The sequence below is a fragment of the Elephantulus edwardii genome, unplaced genomic scaffold, assembly GCF_000299155.1.
Source record: "Elephantulus edwardii isolate Elephantulus edwardi_28Jun2011 unplaced genomic scaffold, EleEdw1.0 scaffold00011, whole genome shotgun sequence".
Classification (NCBI taxonomy): domain Eukaryota; kingdom Metazoa; phylum Chordata; class Mammalia; order Macroscelidea; family Macroscelididae; genus Elephantulus; species Elephantulus edwardii.
Genome location: NW_006399761.1, coordinates 26,101,078 through 26,122,160, shown reverse-complemented (window position 1 = coordinate 26,122,160; position 21,083 = coordinate 26,101,078). Strand labels below are relative to the sequence as shown.

The 21,083-nt window shown below is 48.3% G+C and overlaps 1 protein-coding gene across 1 annotated transcript in view; it reads left to right on the top strand.

Annotated features, from left to right (window-relative positions):
* The window catches only part of SPRED2 (sprouty-related, EVH1 domain containing 2), a 157,030-nt gene extending 138,411 nt beyond the window's left edge, over window positions 1-18,619 (top strand). The window contains exons 10-11 of the mRNA XM_006881035.1: window positions 15,109-15,258; window positions 17,951-18,619. Of these exons, the coding sequence (XP_006881097.1) occupies window positions 15,109-15,258; window positions 17,951-18,619 (819 nt within the window). The remainder of the gene's footprint in view (window positions 1-15,108; window positions 15,259-17,950) is intronic.
* Window positions 18,620-21,083: the final 2,464 nt, after the last annotated feature.

Below are 21,083 nucleotides of genomic sequence, written 5' to 3'. Positions count from 1 at the left end.
TTGCCAGTCTTCCTGCCAAGGAGCCACTGAGGGACTCACTGTCAGGGAGAGGCTTGGCCTTGGGTTTAGAAGCAGAGTTCCCTGCTGCCCCACCAGCACTCCCTTGTCTAATCTAGCAACATTTCTTTATTCCCTTCCTGCAAATAAAGTGGCATTTGTTTCGTTCTGTAAACGCAAGGGCAGCCAGCAGAGCAGCGTGGCTGAGGTGACAGCAGCCGCTCCTGGGGAGGAGTCACAAACACCTATTCCCACCACTGCTGTTCTCTGTTGTCCACTCGTTAGGGTATTTCAGCTAGTGTACATTTAAAAATACAACAACAACAGAAACACCTTTATACTACACGCGTGGTTTTACGGTTCTCCTGAGTCCAGGTTGGAAAGGGGCTAGATTCAAGGCTAAATGTGTCAACAGTGCTCCGTGTAGAGTCTTCCTGTGATACTCCCAGGCCCCAAAATAGTAACTTGAAAAGAGCCCCGGTCGTAGGAAGCCGACCTTACAGGGACCAAGGCTTGTCTTCCAGAAGGAAGCACATGACATTGTTCTTTTTCCCCTTTCTTGGTTTAAACTTGTGCTGAACCTGTCTGCCATTTCAGCTGGTTCTGACCCTTAGCAGCCCTGCAGAGCAGAGTAAAACCGCCCCATAGATTTGTGTGCTGTCCTCTTCTCCGGAGAGCATGTCCAGCCGTTAACAGGAGAGGGAATAACCATTGTGCCTCTGGGGCTCCTTAACTGCCCCCAAGAAATTTTTTATTTTTGACTATTCTTCAGAGAACTGAGAAAAGTCACGTTTGGTGGGGGACTTGACCCTCTCATAGGACCCAGCTGCACAGAGTTGATTTCCAGGTTCATTGGACCTTACTTTATTAGGAAGACAGCCCTCCTTCCTCCTTTGTACAGGAAAAAGTCCACCGCAGGGGCAGCTTCCAGCCGTGTTTTCCCTAGACTGGAAGACTGGTCCTTCCTCATGCCCTGTGCTTGAACCCTTGACATCCTGTTTATAACAAGCTGCGTTTTATTGTTTTCTGGCTATTTAGAGCCGTTGTGCCTCCCGGCATCGCAGAGTCCCTTCCAGCCACCCCAGGTGTTTTTTAAAGCAGGGCTTAAGAGCAAATGGTTGAAACCTAAGGGCTAAGAAGCACTTTGCTTTGTCCTGCTGGCTTTTGAACATTTGCAAGTTGGGCTTATTTTTGTTCCTGGTTAGATGGAAAAAATTAATTGCATTTTGTGATTATCAAAGTTTCCTTAGTGGAAAAAGAGGAATATAGGATACATGGGCTTAAGAGTGTTTCTGACTTCTCCACTCATAGCAAGCCCCAAAGCTGTGGGCAAATTGACTGTTTTGTGAGAAATGAGATTCATTTATTGGCTTTCTCTAAAGTAGTGGCAGAGGGAGACGTTTTTGAAGTAGTGAAATGGTGGGTAAACTCTTGTGTTACAAAGGGCGGAGTCCAGAGAAACATGAGTTCTGAACTTGGTTCTGCAGATACTTTGGGTCTCTCGTCAGTGGCCCGAGGAGAGAGAGGCGGGGGAAGGTGCCCCTCATTGCCATGGAACGTCTTCTGTGCCTGAAAACTTGAGTGCTGTGCTTTGACAGTGGTGCCGACAGAGCGCCCAGGTCACGGAGAGACACAGCACCTTGTCCCAGCTTCTACACTCTGCCCGCCCAGAGGACCCTTTCTCACAGGATTTATAAAAATAAACATTTATACCATCTTTTCCATGGGAGAAAGTTGAGCAATATCCTCCTTTGCAGTTCTCAGCCTCAGAAACCCAATGGAGTGTCACCTACATGTCTGTTCTGACTCAGTGACAGTGAATGAGTGAGAGCGTATGAAAATAAACATTAACTCATGAGATTTCAGGAAATTTCACGTACTAAATATGCCATATTCTTCCCATTGCAAGACTGTCTGTGTGGTGGACTCTTTGATTAAGGCTTTGGAGGTAAAGTCTCAGCTGTTTCTTTAGAAGAGGTATGAAGCAGAAGCCTCAGGCCCATTTTGTTATTGTTGTTGTTGTTGTTGTTGTTGTTAGATGCCATCAAGTTGAGTGCAACTCACAGCAACCCTATGAACAAAAAATTTTAGAGAGACACAAGCAACTCATTGGCACATAACAACAATTTGTTTATTTACAAAATTTGAATATATTGTTTTCGAGAACAAATTATTTCAGTCTCCCTCACCCCCACCCATCAAATTGTACAACCCCCCATGATTTTTTTTTTTACAACCCCGGGATTAATCCTTCTCTCCCCCTGCACGTCCTCACCCCTCTGCTTCCACCCTTTCCTACTAATGGTTTTATACAGTATTTATCCTTGTGAGACTGAGTTAGTTCATTTAGCATAATGCTTTCCAGTCCCTCCCAAGTTAGGTAATAATTTACAAAATCATTGCGTGCTGCATAGTATTCCATTGTGTGAATGTGTTTCCAACTTTTTAAGAAAGTGCCATACAGTCTTCCATAGTGGTTGCACCATTTTCACTCCTATCAACAGTGAATAAGGGTTCCAGTTTCTCCACAATTTCACCAGCATTTGTAGTCTGCTGCTATGTTGAACTTTGCTGTTGCTACTGGGGTGAGATGATATCGCATAGTTGTTTTTATTTGCATCTCTCTTAGAGCTAGGGATTTTGAACATTTCTTCATTTGTTTGTTTGCCATCTGAATGTCTTCTTTGCAATGTGTCTTTTGATTGCTTGGCTGCTACAACCAGGGTTGTTGATTGAGTATTCAAGGAAAATGAAACCCTTGCCAACTTGTCTTTTTCCCTGTCATGATGTTGCTTGTTGGTTCAATGGTGAGGATTTTTATTTTCTTGTTAAGATGTAGTCCATATTGAAGGCTATAATCTTTGATTCTCCGTACGTGCATCACGCCCTCTTCACTTTCTGTAAACAAAGTTGTGTCACCTACATGCATAACACAGGTTGTTAATGAGTCTTCTTCCAGCCCTGATGCCACACTTTGCCTCGTATAGTCCAGCTTCTCAAATGATTTGCTCAGCATACAGATTGAATAGGTATGGCGAAATGCTACAACTCTAATGCACACCTTTACTGATTTGAAACCACACAGTGTTCCTAGTGGTAAGAAACTGTGCTGCTGCTCTGCGGGAGAAGGATGGACAGTCTCCTCCCATGCGAGTTACTGTCTGAAAACCCACTGGAGGGAGGGTCAGCTTTTGGGCCGGTCCCAACTCACTGACTGATACACAACAACAGTAACAGTGTTCCCTAGTTCTGTTCTGTTTAGACAACTGCTTGGTGGTTTATGTATGTGCTTTTGGATGAGTACAGTTAAATGTACTGGAATTCCCTTTCTTCCTCCACATCATCCATGATTGTGTCGTGATTCCCTATAGTCACATGGCTTTACATAGTAAATCTGGTGTTCTCTGCTTTCAGCCAAGATCCATCTGACAGCAGTGATCTTCCTAGTTCCACAGCCTCTTCTGGATGCAGCTTGCATTTCTGGCTTGGTTCATGTAGTTCCTTGTCAGGGTGCTATTCCAGCAATGTTTAAATAATCTTCAGGAGAATTTTACCATTGCTTAATAATTTTCACATTCTCTTGTATTACCCTTTTTTTTTTTATGGGTACAAATATGGATCTTTTCCAGTCAAATGGCCAGGTAAGCTGTCTTCCAAATTTCTTGGCGCGCGCGCGCGTGTGTGTGTGTGTGTGTGTGTGTGTGTACACACACACAAGACAACCTCTGGGTTCTGAAAGAGACCGATTCATAAGTATGCCTTTAGGCCAGATCTGTAGGCAAGTCAGAATTGGTGCATGCAGTTCTGACTGAGCCTTACTTTGTTGCAGGAAAAGGCTTTTAGAGTTTTCCCGTGGTTTAAAAACTCTGTGTCCATGTGACGGTGATGTGGTTTGTGTTTTGTGAGTAAAGATCCTAGATAGTCAGTAGTTACAGAGCCCAGCTGCCAACTGTAAGGTGGGAGGTTTGAACCTCCTAGCCACTCATTGGAGGAAAGATAGGGCAGGACATTCTGTATGACACTCAGCCTTAGAGACACGTGGGCACTTCTGCTCTGTCGCCTAAAATCCCTGTGAGTCAGAATTCACTGTGGGTTTGCTTTGTTTGGGGTTCACTCATTTTAAGTGAAGGTGAATTTATACAGCATTGCGAGTAGGGGTTGTCCAAAGGCTGGACCCTTGTCTGGAATTTGTCTGTAAGTTGGGAGAAATACTCAGAAGCCATTAAGATAAGACAGTTGCTGACTTCTAAGATGTTCCTACTAGATTGCTGAGTGCCTCAGAAGGCCTCAGCCTGTTGATTTGGCCAGGCTATTGATTTTAACTCTTGGGCAAAGCCAGTCTTTCCCCACAGTACCTGCCAGGACTGACTGAAGCTGGTCAGTCCTTTCTTTGCTTAACTGGGAGTCCTCAATCTTACTGTCAACAGGGCATTGGAAACAGGTAGCGCCGGTTCCACTGTCCTGCGGGCCTGCACTGGTACACGGTGTCCTCTTTCAAAGAGTCATGTGTGCAGGAGAAGCTGCCAGCCCCACACACCAGCTAGTAGCAAGCTTTGGTGGCCTAGTGGTTCGGTTCAAATTCACCAGCAGCTCCTGATGGAAGGCTGGGTAGTCTCCTCCCGTGTGATTTACAGCCTTTGAAAACCCACTAGAGGGTCAGCTGTAAGCCTTTTCAGCCTCAGTGGCCACAGCAACAATCACAGTAGGTAGTTTGGCTCTATGAGCAAGCTGCTGCCAGGGAGGAGGGAGGGTGGTGGCTTTGCCCTACACCCCAGGGCTTGCCTTCTCCAGAACAAATTATTATGAGTAAAGAAAATGGCCACACAATTTGGGCAGGAAAAAGAAAAGGGCTGTGAATTTTGGCATGAAAATATAAGACTGATAAACTTCGCTGGAGGGACCTCCAGGTTCCGAGCAGGAAGGTTGGGCTTCAGTAACCAGATAGTTAAGGCGCGTGAATTAGTAAAGTGGAAATGATAGTGCCATGTTATCCCCATGTAAATGATGGGAGATCCATGGATAAATGAAGAGAGAGGCATGGAGTGGGGGGGGGTTCGCCTCGGGGCTTTCTGAAACATAATTGCTTTAATTTGGCCACTGTACGTGGTATTAACATACCTTTAAACAGAAAAGTCCTCCTCTTGACTTGTGACATAAGCTTGCTAATTGAAGTCATGAAGAAGATAAAGGCCCTGGAGCCATCGTCCACTCTGCGCCACTCCACCCAGTGTCACCTGCATCACTCCACCCAGTGTCAAGGTTCAGCCACAGGAAGTTAGTGATGGCCCGGCTCCCTGTACCAACTGCAGAGAGCAGGCTGCCCTTCCAAAGCAGGACATCTGTGTGCGCGTGTGTACTTACTTATACCCTTTCAAAAATAATAAGGAATATTGAGAATGAGACACAAAGGCTTTATAATATATAGACTCTTCGTTCAGCGGTTGAGATTTATTTTGGTGGGAAATTATAACAAAAAAGAATGCCAGTTACATGCAGTACTATTGTTGTTATGTACTGTCAAGTTGTTTGTAACTCATAGTGACCCTAAGTACAAAAGCCCTACATGCTGCTCTGTCCTGTGACAGCCTTATTGTCTCTGATACCCCTATCCCCATTACCCCAGTGACTGAGTCAGTCCATCTCATTGAGGGTCCTTCTCTCTTGTGCTGTCCTTCCACCCTTCCAAGCATGATATCTCTCTCCAAGAACTGGTCCCACCTTGCAACATTCCTAAAGTATATCAAGTGGAACTTCAGAATCCTCGCCTTCAAGCAGCCTGGTTTCACCCTCTCCAGGACAAACCTGTTCTGGCAGTGCATGCTATATTCAGTACTCTTCTCCAGCACCACAGCTCAAAGGCATCAAGTCTCCTTCTATCATCCCTCGTCATTGTCAGTTTTCCGACATGTAGCAAGTAATGGCAAAGACTGTGGCCTGTGACTCAGGCACACCTTAGTCTCCAGACTGACATCATTGCTCTTCAGTACTTAGGAGAGTTCCTGGACAGCAGACTTTCCCAGTGTAATTGGTCTTTTAATTACCTTGATACTGGTACCAAGAAGTGTTGAATGTGGAGCCAAGCAAAGGGAAGCTGTTAACAATTTCAGTCTCTTCTGGAAAGAAGCTGTACTGCAGTCCTGAAGGCATGTGGTGTGAGGCCACCAGCTGCTCCAGGGGAAAAGGATGGGCAGTCTCCTCTGGGATTAACCGCCTCTGAAGACCCGGTGGGTCAGCTCTGGGTCGGGTCCGACTCAGCAGTGCACTCATCCTCATCCTCACTACTAGTCAAAACATAAAGCCGTGTTGTCAGGTCAGTTCTGAGTCGACGTCAGTGTGTCGGCAATACTGTCTCCCATAGGTGTTTCAGTGTCTGTGATTTTGTGGAAGTAGGACAGCAGACTTTTCTTCTGCTAGACTCGAACCGACAACCTTTGGGTTAGTAATTGGACACTTAACTGTTTTCCAGCAACCAAGAGCTTCTTTACCTTGCCTTTGGGTCCGAACAGACTCGTAGCTGACATGTCGGGCAGTTTTCTGAGGCTGTCAATTCCACAGGAGAATATGGCCCATCTTTCTTCCAAGGAACAGTGGCTAGATTTAAATGTCTGGAAGTGTCACCTCAGGCAAACTGGGAGGAGGGTAGAGAGAATAGTGCAACAATGAATGAATGGAAACCCAAAATCTCTGTGAATGTTTATGAAAATTAATAAAATATAATTATAGAACAAAAAAAAAAGAAAAACAAGCACTGATAATTTGACATTCCCAGCCTTAAGCCCCTGTGTGAAATGCTTTCTCCTTGTAAATTATTAAGTAGCATATGATTGGAAAACATTGTATTATGATGGGCTACAGGGAGGAAATGTGCTAAACACAACAACATGAAGATTCTAGTTGGTGTTCTAGTTGTTTACCACTGATATAATTAATACCTAATCTTAATATGTTGTCAATGAACAATCTGCCTCCATAATTTGTGACCTTTAACTATGTGAGTCATTCATGTCAGGCCTTGATCATCCTTAGGGGGCTCTGGTGGTGGAGTCTGAAGGAAGCTGCATTGCTAACCCAAAGGTAGCACCTATCTGGCAATTCGGATCCACCAGTGGCTCTATAGAAGAAAGCTGGGCTGTCTCCTCCCATACAGCTTACAGAAAAGCCTCTGGAGGACAAGCCACGAGTCAACTTCAATTCAACAGCAATGAGGTTCTTCAGTAATCATTTCTGAAAAAGTTTTCAGGACATAAAATCAGAAAGCCAGAGTTTGGCTCCTTAATTTTTGCAGCCTTGCTCAATAAAAAAAAAAGCCTTGGTCGCATACTGCATTAGGTGCTAAAGTGCTAACTGAAGAATTGGCTGTTTGAACACACCAGCCACTCCAGAGGAGAAAGATGAGACTATAAAGAGTTAGAGACTTGAAAGGTTGCCATGCGTTGGAATTGGCTCAAGAGAAGTGGGTCTCAGCATGGGGAGGGGGTGCTGTATATCCAGTAAAAGACTTTTCAGCTCAAACTTGTCTTTTCTACATGACTTATTAAATTTTAGAACCCATTAAAAAAAAAAAAGAAGAAGTGTCACGTCAGGTAGCCTCACAGCTTCCTCCAGCCACACCACCAGAGCTCCCTGACTGCGGGGAGTTGTGATTATCGTCGTTGTTGGGTGCTGTCCCGTTGAGTGCAGCTCATAGTGACCCTGTGAACAGCAGAGCTGAACCCTGCCCTGTCCTGTGCCTCCTCACTGTCTGGTACGTTTGAGCCTATTGTTAGAGTCCCTGTGTCAATCTACCTGGTTGAGGGGCCTCCTCTCTTTCACTGACACTCTGTTTTTCTGAGCATGATGTCCCTCTCCAAGGAATGGCCTCCCCTAGCAACATGTCCAAAGTGTATTAGACAGAACTTTGTCATCTTTAACTCCAAGGAAGCACTCGGGCTGCACCCTCTCCAAGACATACCTGTTTCTTCTTTTTGGCAGTCCGTGGGATGTTCAGTGCTCTTCTCCAACACCACTCAAAGGCATCAAGTCTTCTGTCATCATTATGCATCGCCTGGCTCTCAGATTTCCTCACTTGTTCTGTACCTGGACAGTGAACTACTACTAGTTGTTGTTGTTGTTATGTGACATCGAGTTGCCTGATACCCATAGCGACCCTGTGTGTGGCAGCTCCGAAGCTTAGAGCTCAGAGCCAGTCTCACTGACTCCGATACACCTACCCCCATTGCCCCAGTTCCTGTATCGTCCAGGGTCTTCATCTCCTGCACTGTCCCTCCGTCCTTCCAAGCATGATGTCCTTCTTAAAGGATTGATTTCTTCTGCCCACGTGCCCAAAGTATGTGAGATGGAGCTTCAAAATCCTAGCCTCCAAGGAGAAACTTGATTTCACCCTCTCTAAGACAGACCGATTTATTTTCTTGGTGGTCCATGGTATGTTCAAGATTCTTCTCTAGCACCACAACTCGAAGGCATCAATACTGTAAATCTCAGCAGTATCTGCAAAAAAATGTCAGAAATGCTACTTAACCCGAAACAAAACCCCATCATTGCCACTGTGTCAGCTCCCGCTCATGGTGACCCTCCACCAGCCTTCCAGGGCACAGGGCCCGTCTCCCGTGGAGCAGGTGGTGGATTTGCCGACCTGTTGGTTAGCGTCCAACATGGACCGCACCGCACCACCAAAGCCCCTCAGCTAAGTGGTGGGTTGACCTGGTGTGCAAGGAGGCTTCCAGCTGTGTTAGAGTTGAGACCATGGAATCATCCAGCACAACCCTCTGGTTTTATAGTTGAGGAATCAAAGACCTTAAACAGCTTGTCCGAGACAATGCCTCAGCTCGCCTGAAATGAGGTTTTCCGGGGTTTTCTGTCTAGTGCTGTATTTGCTTTGCACCGCAGCATGATGCTGGGGTCTAGCTCCTAAAGCACCCTTTATTGGCATTTTCTATGCCTTTATCAAACAGCCTGGTGGGTGGGGAGCTGCACTGCCAATCCAAAGACAGGTGGTTCGAATCTACCAGCTGCTTCTCAGAAGAAGGATGGACTGTGTCCCCCTCCCCACCCCATGTGATTTATAGCTTCTATAAACCCCCCCTGGGGGTCAGCAATGAGTTTGTTCTGGCTTGACCGCAATTAAAAAAAAAAATCCAAAAGCTGTTGCCCCTTGACCTCTTGATGTGGCTCCATACTTGTGCCCCTGGAAGCACTGGGATGGTGACAGACCATCTGGCAATGGGGGTTGCCCCACTCTTCTCTGTCACCAGAGGAAAAGAAAATCGCAGTGTCCAGCCAGTCTTCTTGTAGTCTCACACTGGGCCTGGCGGGCTGTCCTGTCCTGGAAGCTGTAAACCCGGTGCCCCTAACAGTACCCTCCTTGAGCAAACAGCTCCTGGCAGCTGATGCTTGCCAGCTGACGACACCTTTGTTCAACGCCCAGCCCCTTTGGGAAAAACAGATTCAGCCAGAAAACCCTGGGAGCTTGCCTTCCGCTGAACGAAAGAGTTGAAGAGATGCGCCTATTACCAACAATACTTGTTAACTTTGAAATGCAGGCAGGCCCACCCTGAATGACCCGAGAGCCACTGGTCAGCAGCCAGGGCTCATCCAGGAAGGGCTAATTTAAGCAGACCGCCTTCGGCTGGCCTGTCCTCTTGATGGGGCACTTTTCTAAGCAACCTGCAGTCACAGAAGGTGCTCTTAGGAACATGAATTTAAACCACCAAGATGGTCTCTTTTGTAAATGCTGTTAATACATCCATTAATAAAAGTGAAAGACTGTTTGATCATCACAATAAAGCCCCCAAGTTGACTCTGACTCCTGGTGATCCGACATGTGTCAAAGTAGAGTAGACTGTGCTCCGCAAGGTCTTCCAACAGACAAATCCTCAGGTGACTAGCAGCGGAGCACAGTAACCACCCAGGGACTCCTGGCCAGCTCAGTAGACGGTGAAACGGCATCTGGTGACCTCCAACATGTCCTGATGGAGACCCGTAGCCAGCTAGAGGACATTGCTTGTTAAGAGCCATCCCCAGCTCCTGTGGCCCTGGGTACCACAGAGCAAACCGTGCTCCCATCCAGCCTCAGGCCCTGCGATGCCCCAGCCCATTCTGGAGCCGCTGTTCTTGACGAGGGTCTTCCTGTTTGATGACCTTCTTCTGGACCAAGTGTGAAGTCCTTCTGCAGAGACCAGTTCCTCCTAATGATATGTCTCCAGCACATGAGGCAAAGTCTTGCCAACCTTACTTTTAAGGAGCACTCTGACTGTACTTCACAACAGGACAGACTCATTTCCTCTCCTGGTGGCCCATGGCATAGTCAATACTCCCTCTCTTCCAGCCTTGGTCAACTTCCAAGAATGATTCTCTGTGTGTGTAACCTTTCCTTAGCTTTTTAGAATAGTAGTCCGATACCCTAATTTCCCTTTGTGACTGACTTATCTCACTCGGCATAAATTTCTTCTCATTTCATCCTTGTTGTGCATTATTACAGATTCTTTTGTTCTTTACAGTTGCATAGTACTCCACTGCGTGAACGTACCATAATTTCTTTATCCATTCATCTGTTGATTATATTCTGTAATGTCCAACACTGTAATTCAAAGGTTTCAATAATTCTCTGATCTCCTTTATTCATTATCCAGCTTTTCATATATGTGTAGGGCAGAAAATACCATGGCTTTGAGTCAAGTGCACCTTCAAGCCTCAAAGTGGCATCATGTTTTGTAGTACTTTACACAGGTCTTTTACAGCATGTTTGCCCACTGCAGGTCGGCCTTTGGCCTCCTGAGTGATGTTTACGTGGCATTGATTGGGGAGCAGTCAGTAAAATAAAAGCCTTCACGATTTCCCTCTTTTCTTCATTTGTCCTAATGTTGCTCATTGACGTGTTTGGGAGGCTTCTGCTTCATGCTGAGGTGTAATCCGTACTGAAGGCTGCGGTCTCCGCTCCTTTATCAGTCGATGCTCCGGGTCATCTGCACTGAAAACATCATATTGTTGCTGTTAGGTGCCATCGAGTTGAGTGCAGCTCGTTGCGACCCTGTAAACGAAAGATCTGAAACCAGTCCTGCCCTGCGCCACCCTCACACTTCCCGATACCCAAGAGCCCATTGCAGCTGTCACCGTGTCAGTCCACTTGGTTAAGGGCCTTCCTCTTCCTTGCCGACCCTCCACCCTTCCCAGCATCATGTCCCTCTCCAAGGAACAGCCCCTCCTAGCAGTATGTCCAGAATATGTGAGGTGAAGCCTCATCATCCTTGTCTCCAAAGAGCACGCCGGCTGCACCCTCTCCACGACATATCTGTTCGTTTTCTTGGATGTCCATGGAGTGTTTAGTGCTCTTCTCCAGCACCACAGCTCAAAAACATCATTCTTTTTCTGTCATCCTTATTCACTGTCCAGGTCTCAGATGCACAGCTAGTAATCGGAAAGACCATGGCCTGAATCAGATGCATCTTCATCCTTAAACTGACACCTCTACTCCTCAAGAATTTAGAAGGGTCCCCAACTGCAGGTTTTCCCAGTGCAGTGCGTCTCCTTATTTTCTGACTGCTTGAACCAAAGGTGTTAATTGTGGATCCAAGCAAGATGAAGTTGTTGACAGTTTCAATCTCCTCCCCATCCATGTGTTAATTATGTCATGTTTAATAATTAGAAATTGTCCCACTAAAATTGGGTTCAGGACAAGCAGACCTGTTCTTGCTTGCTTTCAGTGTTGTGTTGGAGTGCCTTGCAGAAAATATTAAGAAAGGTGGGTTCTCCCAGCCCACCGTTCCGCATCCATTAATTCATTCAGTCGACTGCCAATTGAAAAGACAGCTCATTTCCATCAGTTCAGAACCAACTCATAACGGACCCCTAGTGGGTTTTCTGAGGCTGTAAATCACACAGGAGGAGATTGTCCATCTTTTTCTCTTGGCACCACTGTCAGAGAGAAACATCTGAGTTATCCAAGCGACCCTCTACGTAAAAATAGGCAAAACAATTCTGAAAAGGCTAAGAGGAAGCTTGAAGCTCTTTTTACATAGTATTTCAATTGTATTAGATATTGAGAGATGTTTAATATATGGGAGGATGTGCATAGGTTATATGCAGGTTCTGTGCCAGTTTGCATAAAGGACTTGAATATCTGGATTTTTGAGTCTTGAGGGTGGAGAGAGAGCATCCTTCCTGGAACCAGTCCCCTTCAGATACTGAGGGACTATTGATGCTGGAAAGGAAACTATTACACATGAAGTGATTTCCTTAGAAAACTCCAGAAAAGCATTTGATCAAATATTTGTACTTTATCAGTGTACACAGTGAGATACCTTTCTGTGTAGAAAATGGAAAAATGTAAACCGCCTTTCATTCTTGCTACACCCTTGAGGCAGATTTTAGCCCATGTTAACAGATGTCAGAACTGGAGTTAGACGTGAACTTGGCCAAAATTTGTCATTTGCAGAGCAGTGATTCGGATGCCCCCCTGAGTTCATCGCCTCATATTAAGTTGCTAATCTCTTAATTGGACTTCTTTTTAATAATGGGCTTGCACACAGAGTCTGCGGCACACTTTCATTGGAGGACACGTTCCCAGGGGCAGCTTGTTACCTGCATCCCAGTGCTGGAAGGCCACTCCACTCACATGTGGCTAGTGACAGTGATCCTCCACTGGCCAAGGCTCGTTTCGGGAAGCTGGCAATCCCACTTTGAAGCTGCCCCTTTTGGGAACCGAGGTCCCCAAGTGCGGACGTTCTCAGAGCGACCCTGTGTCTGCCCTTGAGCTGTTAACAGCTCAAAGCTACCTACCAGGGGACAAAACCACCCCTATTGCCATTGAATAGATTCTGAGATCCAAACCCCAGTGAAGCTGTTGGGTGAGAAGGTGGGAATGCTTGGAAGCAGCTTGTCACACAGACAGGGAGGTGTGAGGATTCTACTTGTGCATCTGTGTTGTGCTTGCGTGTCTGTGTCCATACATTCTCCATTGGGCGGGCCATTTTTCTGGATTCTTCATGGGTAACCACGAGCCTTGTTGCAGGAGAACCACAAGCATTCTCAGAGGTGAAACACCCCTCCTATTCTTGGAGACACCCCATAGTTTAACTTTGCAGCTGCTTTGTAGGATTTGTCCAGTAGCGTAGATCGGGCCATGCCTGGGTCACTGACAGGGTCTTGGCCCACTCAGTCACCAAGGGGCTGGCTGGCATCAGGAGCTCCCCACGTGCCCCCCCCAGCTCATCACAGACAGCTGTGGGGGTGGGGAGCTGTGGTCACACCTCTCGAGTTTAATGTGCCTTCTTGCTTCTTCATAAATCAGTGAGATCGAGACGTACTGGAAACCCTCTGATGAACACCTGAGGGACTTTGCACTTGGCATGATGTCGAGAGGCCATTGGGCACCAGGGCGGTAAAATGGGTGTATCAGAGATCAAGTGGCTGATTGGCTCAAGAACAATAGGTGTGCCCCACGTCACACGTTGGTAACCTGGACATGGGCCCAGGAACCAGGGCAGATTGGGTGGGCAAATGCCGAACCCACAGTTGACAGTACCTACTGACTGGGTTTCTGAGAATGCAGGGCCGATGGTGTGCTGTGAAGTGTGACTCGGGGGTGACTTCTTATGACAAGCTGATGACGGTGATGGGCATTGAGTAGGAATGTGACTCGAGGTTCAGGTCACACTGAAGGCCTTACTCAGACGGTGTTTGAGATCTTTAGAGACCTTCGTGCAGGGAGGTGGCACCCCACTTATCTGCAGGCTTGTATAAAGGTAGGGCACACCTTCGTACTTGGAAGACTCATATTGGGACTAATCTCCACAAGCCCTGTGCACAGCAGCTCTTGATGCTTCATTTTTCTGAATATTTACAACGTAATAAATGGGAGAGAGAGGAGGAGAAAAGGAATTTTCATAAATGTTTTAACAGCTCACGTAACACATGAGGATTTAAGGCAAAACAAAACTGTATGGAGTAGACAGATAAGCAGAAGAGACGTGAAGGGTGGCAAGCAGCCACTGCCAAGAACACGCACCTGGTACAGGCTGGAGGCTGACGTGGAATGGCTACGGCCAGGCTGTGAACTGAAAGATTGGGTGCACGCGTCTACCCGGAAGTGCAGCAGAAGAAAGGCCTGGCAGTCTACTTCAGAAATAAAGATTCTTTGGAAACCCTCTGGAGTCCGAGCCTGCTGTGACACACGGGGGCTCGCTAGGAGTTGGAATTGTCATGACAGCACTAGTGTATACTTCATGAAATGATGTCAAGAAGCATGTGAAATGAGGTGTTTTTTTAAAAAAAAAATAAAAATCTTTTATTTAATCTGGGGAAAGGAAAAGATCCATCTTTCTAGGGAAGAGGCATTGGGGGTCCTGGCTTTAAAGACAGTTGGTTCTGCGTGTAAGAACTTAGGAGCATGTGGATCCTGACCTGGGGGGGCGGGCAGTGTGAGTGTCTTATCACCTGGATCCACCACCTGTGTCTTCACGTCTCAGGTGAAGGAGGAGGCACTGTGCTGTGCTGGTGGCAGGTGAGGCACCGTGACCAGAGCTGCAGTCCACGCTGACAGCTGGTCACCTCCCAGCCACAGTCATGGAGGCTGCTAGGAGCACAGCTGTGCACGCCCCCTGGGCAGCACCTTCCCCCGGCACGCCCGGCAAGTCTGCAGGCCCCCATCTCCTATTCTGCAGGCCCCCTATCCAATTGTACAGTGGCCACCAGCCCCAAACATGACACTTTCTCCATGGAAAGCCAGTTCTTGCTGCTCCAGAGGCATTCCTCTCTCTGAGGGCATTGCAGGCTGGGATTAGCCCCACTTACATTTGGTTTGGATTTTGCAGGGCCACACACGGGGTAGCCACTCTGGACTAACTTGAGTACTCCTTCCCCGAACCTGGTCCCTGCTCCCATATTTGAGAAAACAACTCAGTGGAAGTCTGGCTGTGGCCTGCCTTTAGCCCTAGAGCTAGCCGCATCGTGTTTGGGTAAACTAACCCTTCAAGAGGCTGTTTTCTTTAACGACCAGCATAAACTCAAGATTTGGGGCAGTCTAGTAAGATGCCGCGTGTATTTGAGTCGTGCGTGTTAACGGTTAACGTGTGGGGTTTTGTTTTCACTCACTGTTGATGTCCTCCCTTCAAACAGACAGCCACAGACAGTTCTTCTAACTCCTCGCAGAAGAAGGAGCAGCCTACTCGGACAATCTCCTCTCCGACGTCCTGTGAACACCGGAGGATTTACACTCTGGGCCACCTCCATGACTCGTACCCCCCAGACCACTATCACCTCGAGCAGGTAAGCAGCTGGAGAGGGTGGCTGCTTCCTCCCACTCAGCTCAGTGCCCCAACCCGTCTCGAAGGCAGGCATAACCCCCCTTTTACACAGTTTTCTGTGTACCAGGCCTCTCTGCTTTTTATATGTTCTGTCTTATTTAGCCTCAAAATTACCATGCAAGGGAGGTTGTTGGCCTTCCCAGTTTACAGGTGAGGAAACTGGAGCTTAGTGAAATGGAGAGAGATTCTAATCCAGGTTTGCCCGTAGTGTAGTAGATGCACTGTCCTTCCTGTCCTCAGAAGAAGATCTCCGGAGATTTCTGAGGCCCAAGGCTCAGTCAGCCTCAGTTGAAGCCTCTCCTCACACTTGGCTTAAGCCTCCAGCATCAGATCTGCAGGCCCCATTTAGCCTCCACATCAGGCCTGCAGGCCCCATTGAGCCTCCACATCAAGCCTGCAGGCCCCACTGAGCCTCCGGCATCAGGCCTGCAGGCCCCACTGAGCCTCCAACATCAGGCCTGCAGGCCCCACTGAGCCTCCAACATCAGGCCTGCAGGCCCCATTGAGCCTCCACATCAAGCCTGCAGGCCCCATTGAGCCTCCGGCATCAGGCCTGCAGGCCCCACTGAGCCTCCAACATCAGGCCTGCAGGCCCCATTGAGCCTCCACATCAGGCCTGCAGGCCCCATTGAGCCTCCACATCAGGCCTGCAGGCCCCATTGAGCCTCCAACATCAGGCCTGCAGGCCCCATTGAGCCTCCGGCATCAGGCCTGCAGGCCCCATTGAGCCTCCGGCATCAGGCCTGCAGGCCCAGTCTTGCATGGGACCAAGTAACTGGAGTCTGGAATTCCGTGATTCACCAAATACTTAGCAAGCAGCTGCTCTTCAGAGCAGGGTCCCAAACCAAGGGGTGTGGACCAGGCCTGGGGGCGGGTAGGAGACCACCAGCGTGGTCTAAGCAAGAGCGGAGGAGCTCAGGGCAGTGAGGCTGGTTTGTTTCTTAACATAAGCTAGATTTCAATGGCTGCTGCTTCCTGTTTTGTTATGAAAATGTTCTTTGCTAAAAATCGCACTAAGGTAGTCCTAGATGGGAATCCTCCTTGCTATGCGGAGTGAAACATCAGCAAAGCCTGCGTGTCTACTCCCAGGATTGGTTTTGAAACACAAAATTTTTACTTTCTCTAAAGTCCATGAAAACTCTAATGTCAAGGATCTGAGTAAGAATTAGAGCCAAGTTGGCCAGTCAGCTGTGGGCCCTGACCTCAGGTGGCTCGTGAACTGGCAGGAGGTGGTGGATAAATCTAGTCACCACTGCGTGATAAATTCTCCAAAAACATGATGGTGACTGACTAATGGGAAGAGGTGGCAGGCTCTGTGCCGATGACCAACCTGTCGTTGGTAACTGGCATCATGTCCTGGTGGCCCCTGTGTGCAGAGTAGAACTAACTGCTCTATGGGATTTTCATGTCTCCGATCCTGCAGTAGCCAATCTCCAGGCCTATCTCCTAGTTGGGTTTGAACCACCAACTGGTAGTCCAACACTTAAATTCCATACCACACAAGGACACCAGCATTCCACTTAAATTGTTTTTCTTTTCATTTTCGCTATAATTTTACACAGTTTTGTAGCCAGAAAAGCTGCGTCTTTGTAACTTGCTAGTAAAGTCTGTAGTCAGGGTTCAGCTCTCCTAGGTTCACACCAGAGCCAGGATCCTCAGCCTTAAAAAATCCTTCATGCTCAAGGAGACCTCAAAGGTGAGGATCTACTTCTCTGCCTCCCACAACTGATCTGCCGTCTGCGGGGCAGGCTCACACACATTGATACAGATATTTTACTCAGCACCTGTTTTAAGTAGTAGTTATCGTGAATGTGCCATTGAGTCAGAACAATTCATAGCTGGCCTCTAGGCTGTAAATCACACACAGAGATATTACCCATCTTTTACCAGCAGAGCAGCTGGTGGATTTGAACTGCCTAGCTTTGAGCTGGCAGTGTAGCTCCTTAACCACTAGGCCCCCAGAGCTCCCTGTTGTCAGCAGCAACAGGAGTGACTGTGGTGAAGCTTCTCTCCTGCTAAGGGAGAAGGCAGTTTGTGTTTGAGGACTAGGGCATGTGGCCCGGACCTGCTCAGGCTCCAGTTCCAGCTTAGGCGCCCACTGTCACTCAGATCCTGGCAGGATTTGAACCCGGGAAGTGCGCTTTCTGAACCTGCTCTCTTGTCCTTCACATTCCTTTGCATTCTGTCTTAAGCAGATTCCATGTGGCTTTTTCTTTTAACATGATCCCTATGAGGAATGCATTTTCTGTGGTGACACAGTGAAATACACAGTTAGAATACACAGTGCCTTCTCCTCATCTGTCTACGTAAAACCAAAGCGCAGGCTTACACCACAGAAAAACGGGTGACACTCATCAGCCGCCAGCCCTGCTTGGTGATGTGGGGTGTTCAGCTGAGTGACTGTTTTTCAGGCTGTATTTTGCCTCTTGTTGCTGCTCTGCTTTGGCACAGCCTGGAAGGTGTCCCTCCCCGCTCATTTATTTGGTTTCTTGAAGCCCACCTCTGACCTCTGAGATTGCTCAGCTAGTTCTGGGCTGGGTCAGTTTCTTCACAAGGTGTCTGGTTTTAGGTGAAAGGTCCATCTTGGCGAATGGGGGCCGTGGGGGGTTTTTGGGGGGTCACTCTGTAAAGCGCTGTGTCTTCTTTCCTGGCAGCCGATTCAGAGGCCCTACCGCCAGGTCAGTTTCCCGGACGATGACGAGGAGATCGTGCGCATCAACCCCCGGGACAAGATCTGGATGACCGGCTACGAGGACTACCGTCACGCCCCGGTCCGGGGCAAGTACCTGGACCCGGCGGAGGACGCGGACTCGTACGTGCGCTTCGCCAAGGGAGAGGTGCCCAAGCACGACTACAACTACCCGTACGTGGACTCGTCGGACTACGGGCTCGGGGAGGACGGCGGCAAGGGCCGCGGGGGCAGCGTGATCAAGACGCAGCCGTCCAGGGGCAAGTCCCGGCGACGCAGGGAGGACGGCGAGCGCTCCCGGTGCGTCTACTGCAGGGACATGTTCAACCACGAGGAGAACCGCAGGGGCCACTGCCAGGACGCGCCCGACCCCGTGAGAACTTGCATCCGCCGGGCGAGCTGTATGTGGTGCGCGGACAGCATGCTCTATCACTGTATGTCGGACCCCGAGGGGGACTACACAGACCCTTGCTCGTGCGACACCAGCGACGAGAAGTTTTGCCTCCGGTGGATGGCCCTTATTGCCTTGTCTTTCTTGGCCCCCTGTATGTGCTGTTACCTGCCCCTTCGGGCCTGCTACCACTGTGGGGTGATGTGCAGGTGCTGCGGTGGGAAGCACAAAGCGGCCGTATGACTCAGCCTCCTCCCCCCACCTCCCTCCACAGCCACCGAGAACTTGGCTCTCCATCCTGTCCCTTCCCCTCAGAGGAACAAAAAGAGCAGAGGCCCCGCTCCCAGGTACCCGAGGCGCCATTCCAGCCTGGGGGCCCCTGGCCTGGCCGTCCACATACATCAGTCACCCCACCACCACACACCCACCACAGTGTTCGATGGCAAGGAACCCTTGGAGAGACTCTGTGTATTATTAACAACCTGTAATCAAGCTAAATGTCTTATACATGTGTTTATTTCTGGTCTTAGCTCCCCACCTCTCCCAGTTCAAAGGAGTCTGCAGTCCAGACAGCCCAGTGGCGGTGGGTTTTGTAGCTGAACTTGGAAGGAGCAGCGTGAGACTCCGCTTCTCCTGGTTCAGTGTGCCTCTTGCCTTAGCCTCAGTTCCTGCAGAGCGTGATGTCAGGAGGCTGAAACGTACCAGAAGTATTTCAACCTACAGTTATTAGGAATCGGAAGTGAGCTAGTTCACCGACTTGTATCACAGATCAATACCGCCTTTACTGTTCTGAAGCCAAACTTCCCACCTAAGCTACTGTTTCTTCTGTCTTTAGTCCATTTTCTGCCCACAGACCGCCCGCCTCCCCCACACCCCATAAAAACTCCTGAGATTATTCACTGATGCAAAACATTGAATCCGTGAAACGACTGAGAATTGAGCCTTAACTTCAGAATAATTTGCGGGAATCAGGAAAATTCCTTCAACAGCATTGCATTCTTTTGGACCAGGGCTAGAAAGGGATCCAAGGTTTCTACAAAGCCTCCCTAAAAAAAATAAAAGGAAACCAAACCTGTTGCTGTTGAGTCGCCGGGACTCCCAGTGAACCCTGGAGGGCAGAACAGGGCTGCCCCGGAGGGTCTCCTAGGCTGTAATAGGGGAGCAGGGGTCGCGGGGTCTTCCTCCTGTGAAGCTACCCGCGATTCAGACCACCAAGCGCTTAACCACTGTGCCACCTGAGCTTTTACAAGCCTCCCGAGGTACCCCTAAAACAGAACTTTTTTAAAAAACTGTGTTCCACCACTTCTAAATGTTAAGCAATATTCGAATAAAACACTAATTTAGGAAATCCCGCTCCATGTTTTGCAAACCAAATAGTCCACGTGAACACAAAACCATCGCACCACAAACAGGTTCCAGGTGAGAAACACTAAGATTGTGGTGATCAAACTACGCACTTCCCTGCCGTGACTACTATTTTATAGACTATTTATGGGAGGGGGGATTTTAAATGTCATAAATTTGTCAAGAGTGGTAGGTTCCATTTTGTTTGTGAGGATTTGTTTTAGACTCAATGTCATGTCACCAACTTCTTTACTTGGGGAAAAACAAGGCCATATATATATATATATATTAAACCCTCCTAATGCCTAAGTGTCTTTCTCCTGCAACTCCAGACCTTGACTTGCCACGTTGGGTGCACAGGTAGGCAGGCAGACTGGTTCTGCCTGTCACCTTACCATGTAGGAGGCTTCTAATTAGCTGGAAAAAGAGTATTTTTCTAATCTATTACAAGGAAAAGCCAAATTTTCTTGTTGAAGAAAGATGAGAAGTGAAGCGTGGTTACGTAAACCCAGCATAGTACAATCAGAACCTGTGGGGAGCCCGGGGGCCAGGCATGCCAGCGCTGGCTCTTCTTCCGACCACGACCATGGTGACTCGCCGGCTGCGGGCATGGCCCGGCCTGCCTCTCCCCTCCCCCTCCCCTTCTTTATTGCACACAGGACATCAGCCTTCAAGGAAAGGGACTTCTTTTTTTTTTTTTTTTTTTCCTTTTTCCGGTCTGCCAATCGTCTTGGGAACAGGCTAGCCATGCTTAACCTTCGTGGGAATGTTTTCAGCTCGCCTGGGAGCCCATCACAGTGCTTTAGTCAGCTAATCGGTGTAAATACCCAGTGTGCTTCTGATTTAGTTGATAGATGGTCCGTTTGCTGGAGTTCCTGGTCTGGGCCTTCCGGTCTTAGAAAAGGAGCAGAGAGCTGTGGGTGTGGGTCGATGGAACGAGAGTGGCTCCCGGGCAGGGAGAGTACCTAGAACACCTCCAGCCAGCAGCTTTCTGCCTCGAGGTACTTCCTCCAGGTCTCCTTACAAAGCACAACACTAATGTATGTTTTGTTCCGTCTCAGTTCAAGTGTCCCTATTTATTTCACCAAGTACACATACACCAGCTGCTTGTTGTTTGTCGTCTTTTTATTTAGCCCTCATTCCTGTCTCTGTTCACCCTGTGTCCTCCTCCACCCCTCGTGAGAATTAGGCTAGTGACTCTCACTCCTCCACGTACCCTTTAAGGTTCTGTGAAGGCAGCGGTTAAGGGCACAAGGACAGACATGGGGACATTTATGTAAATAGATCTCTCTAGTCACCACACTGCAGCTGAACAGTGTGTAGTAATTTTCCCGGTCAGCTTTGCCATACTGACGTCAATCAT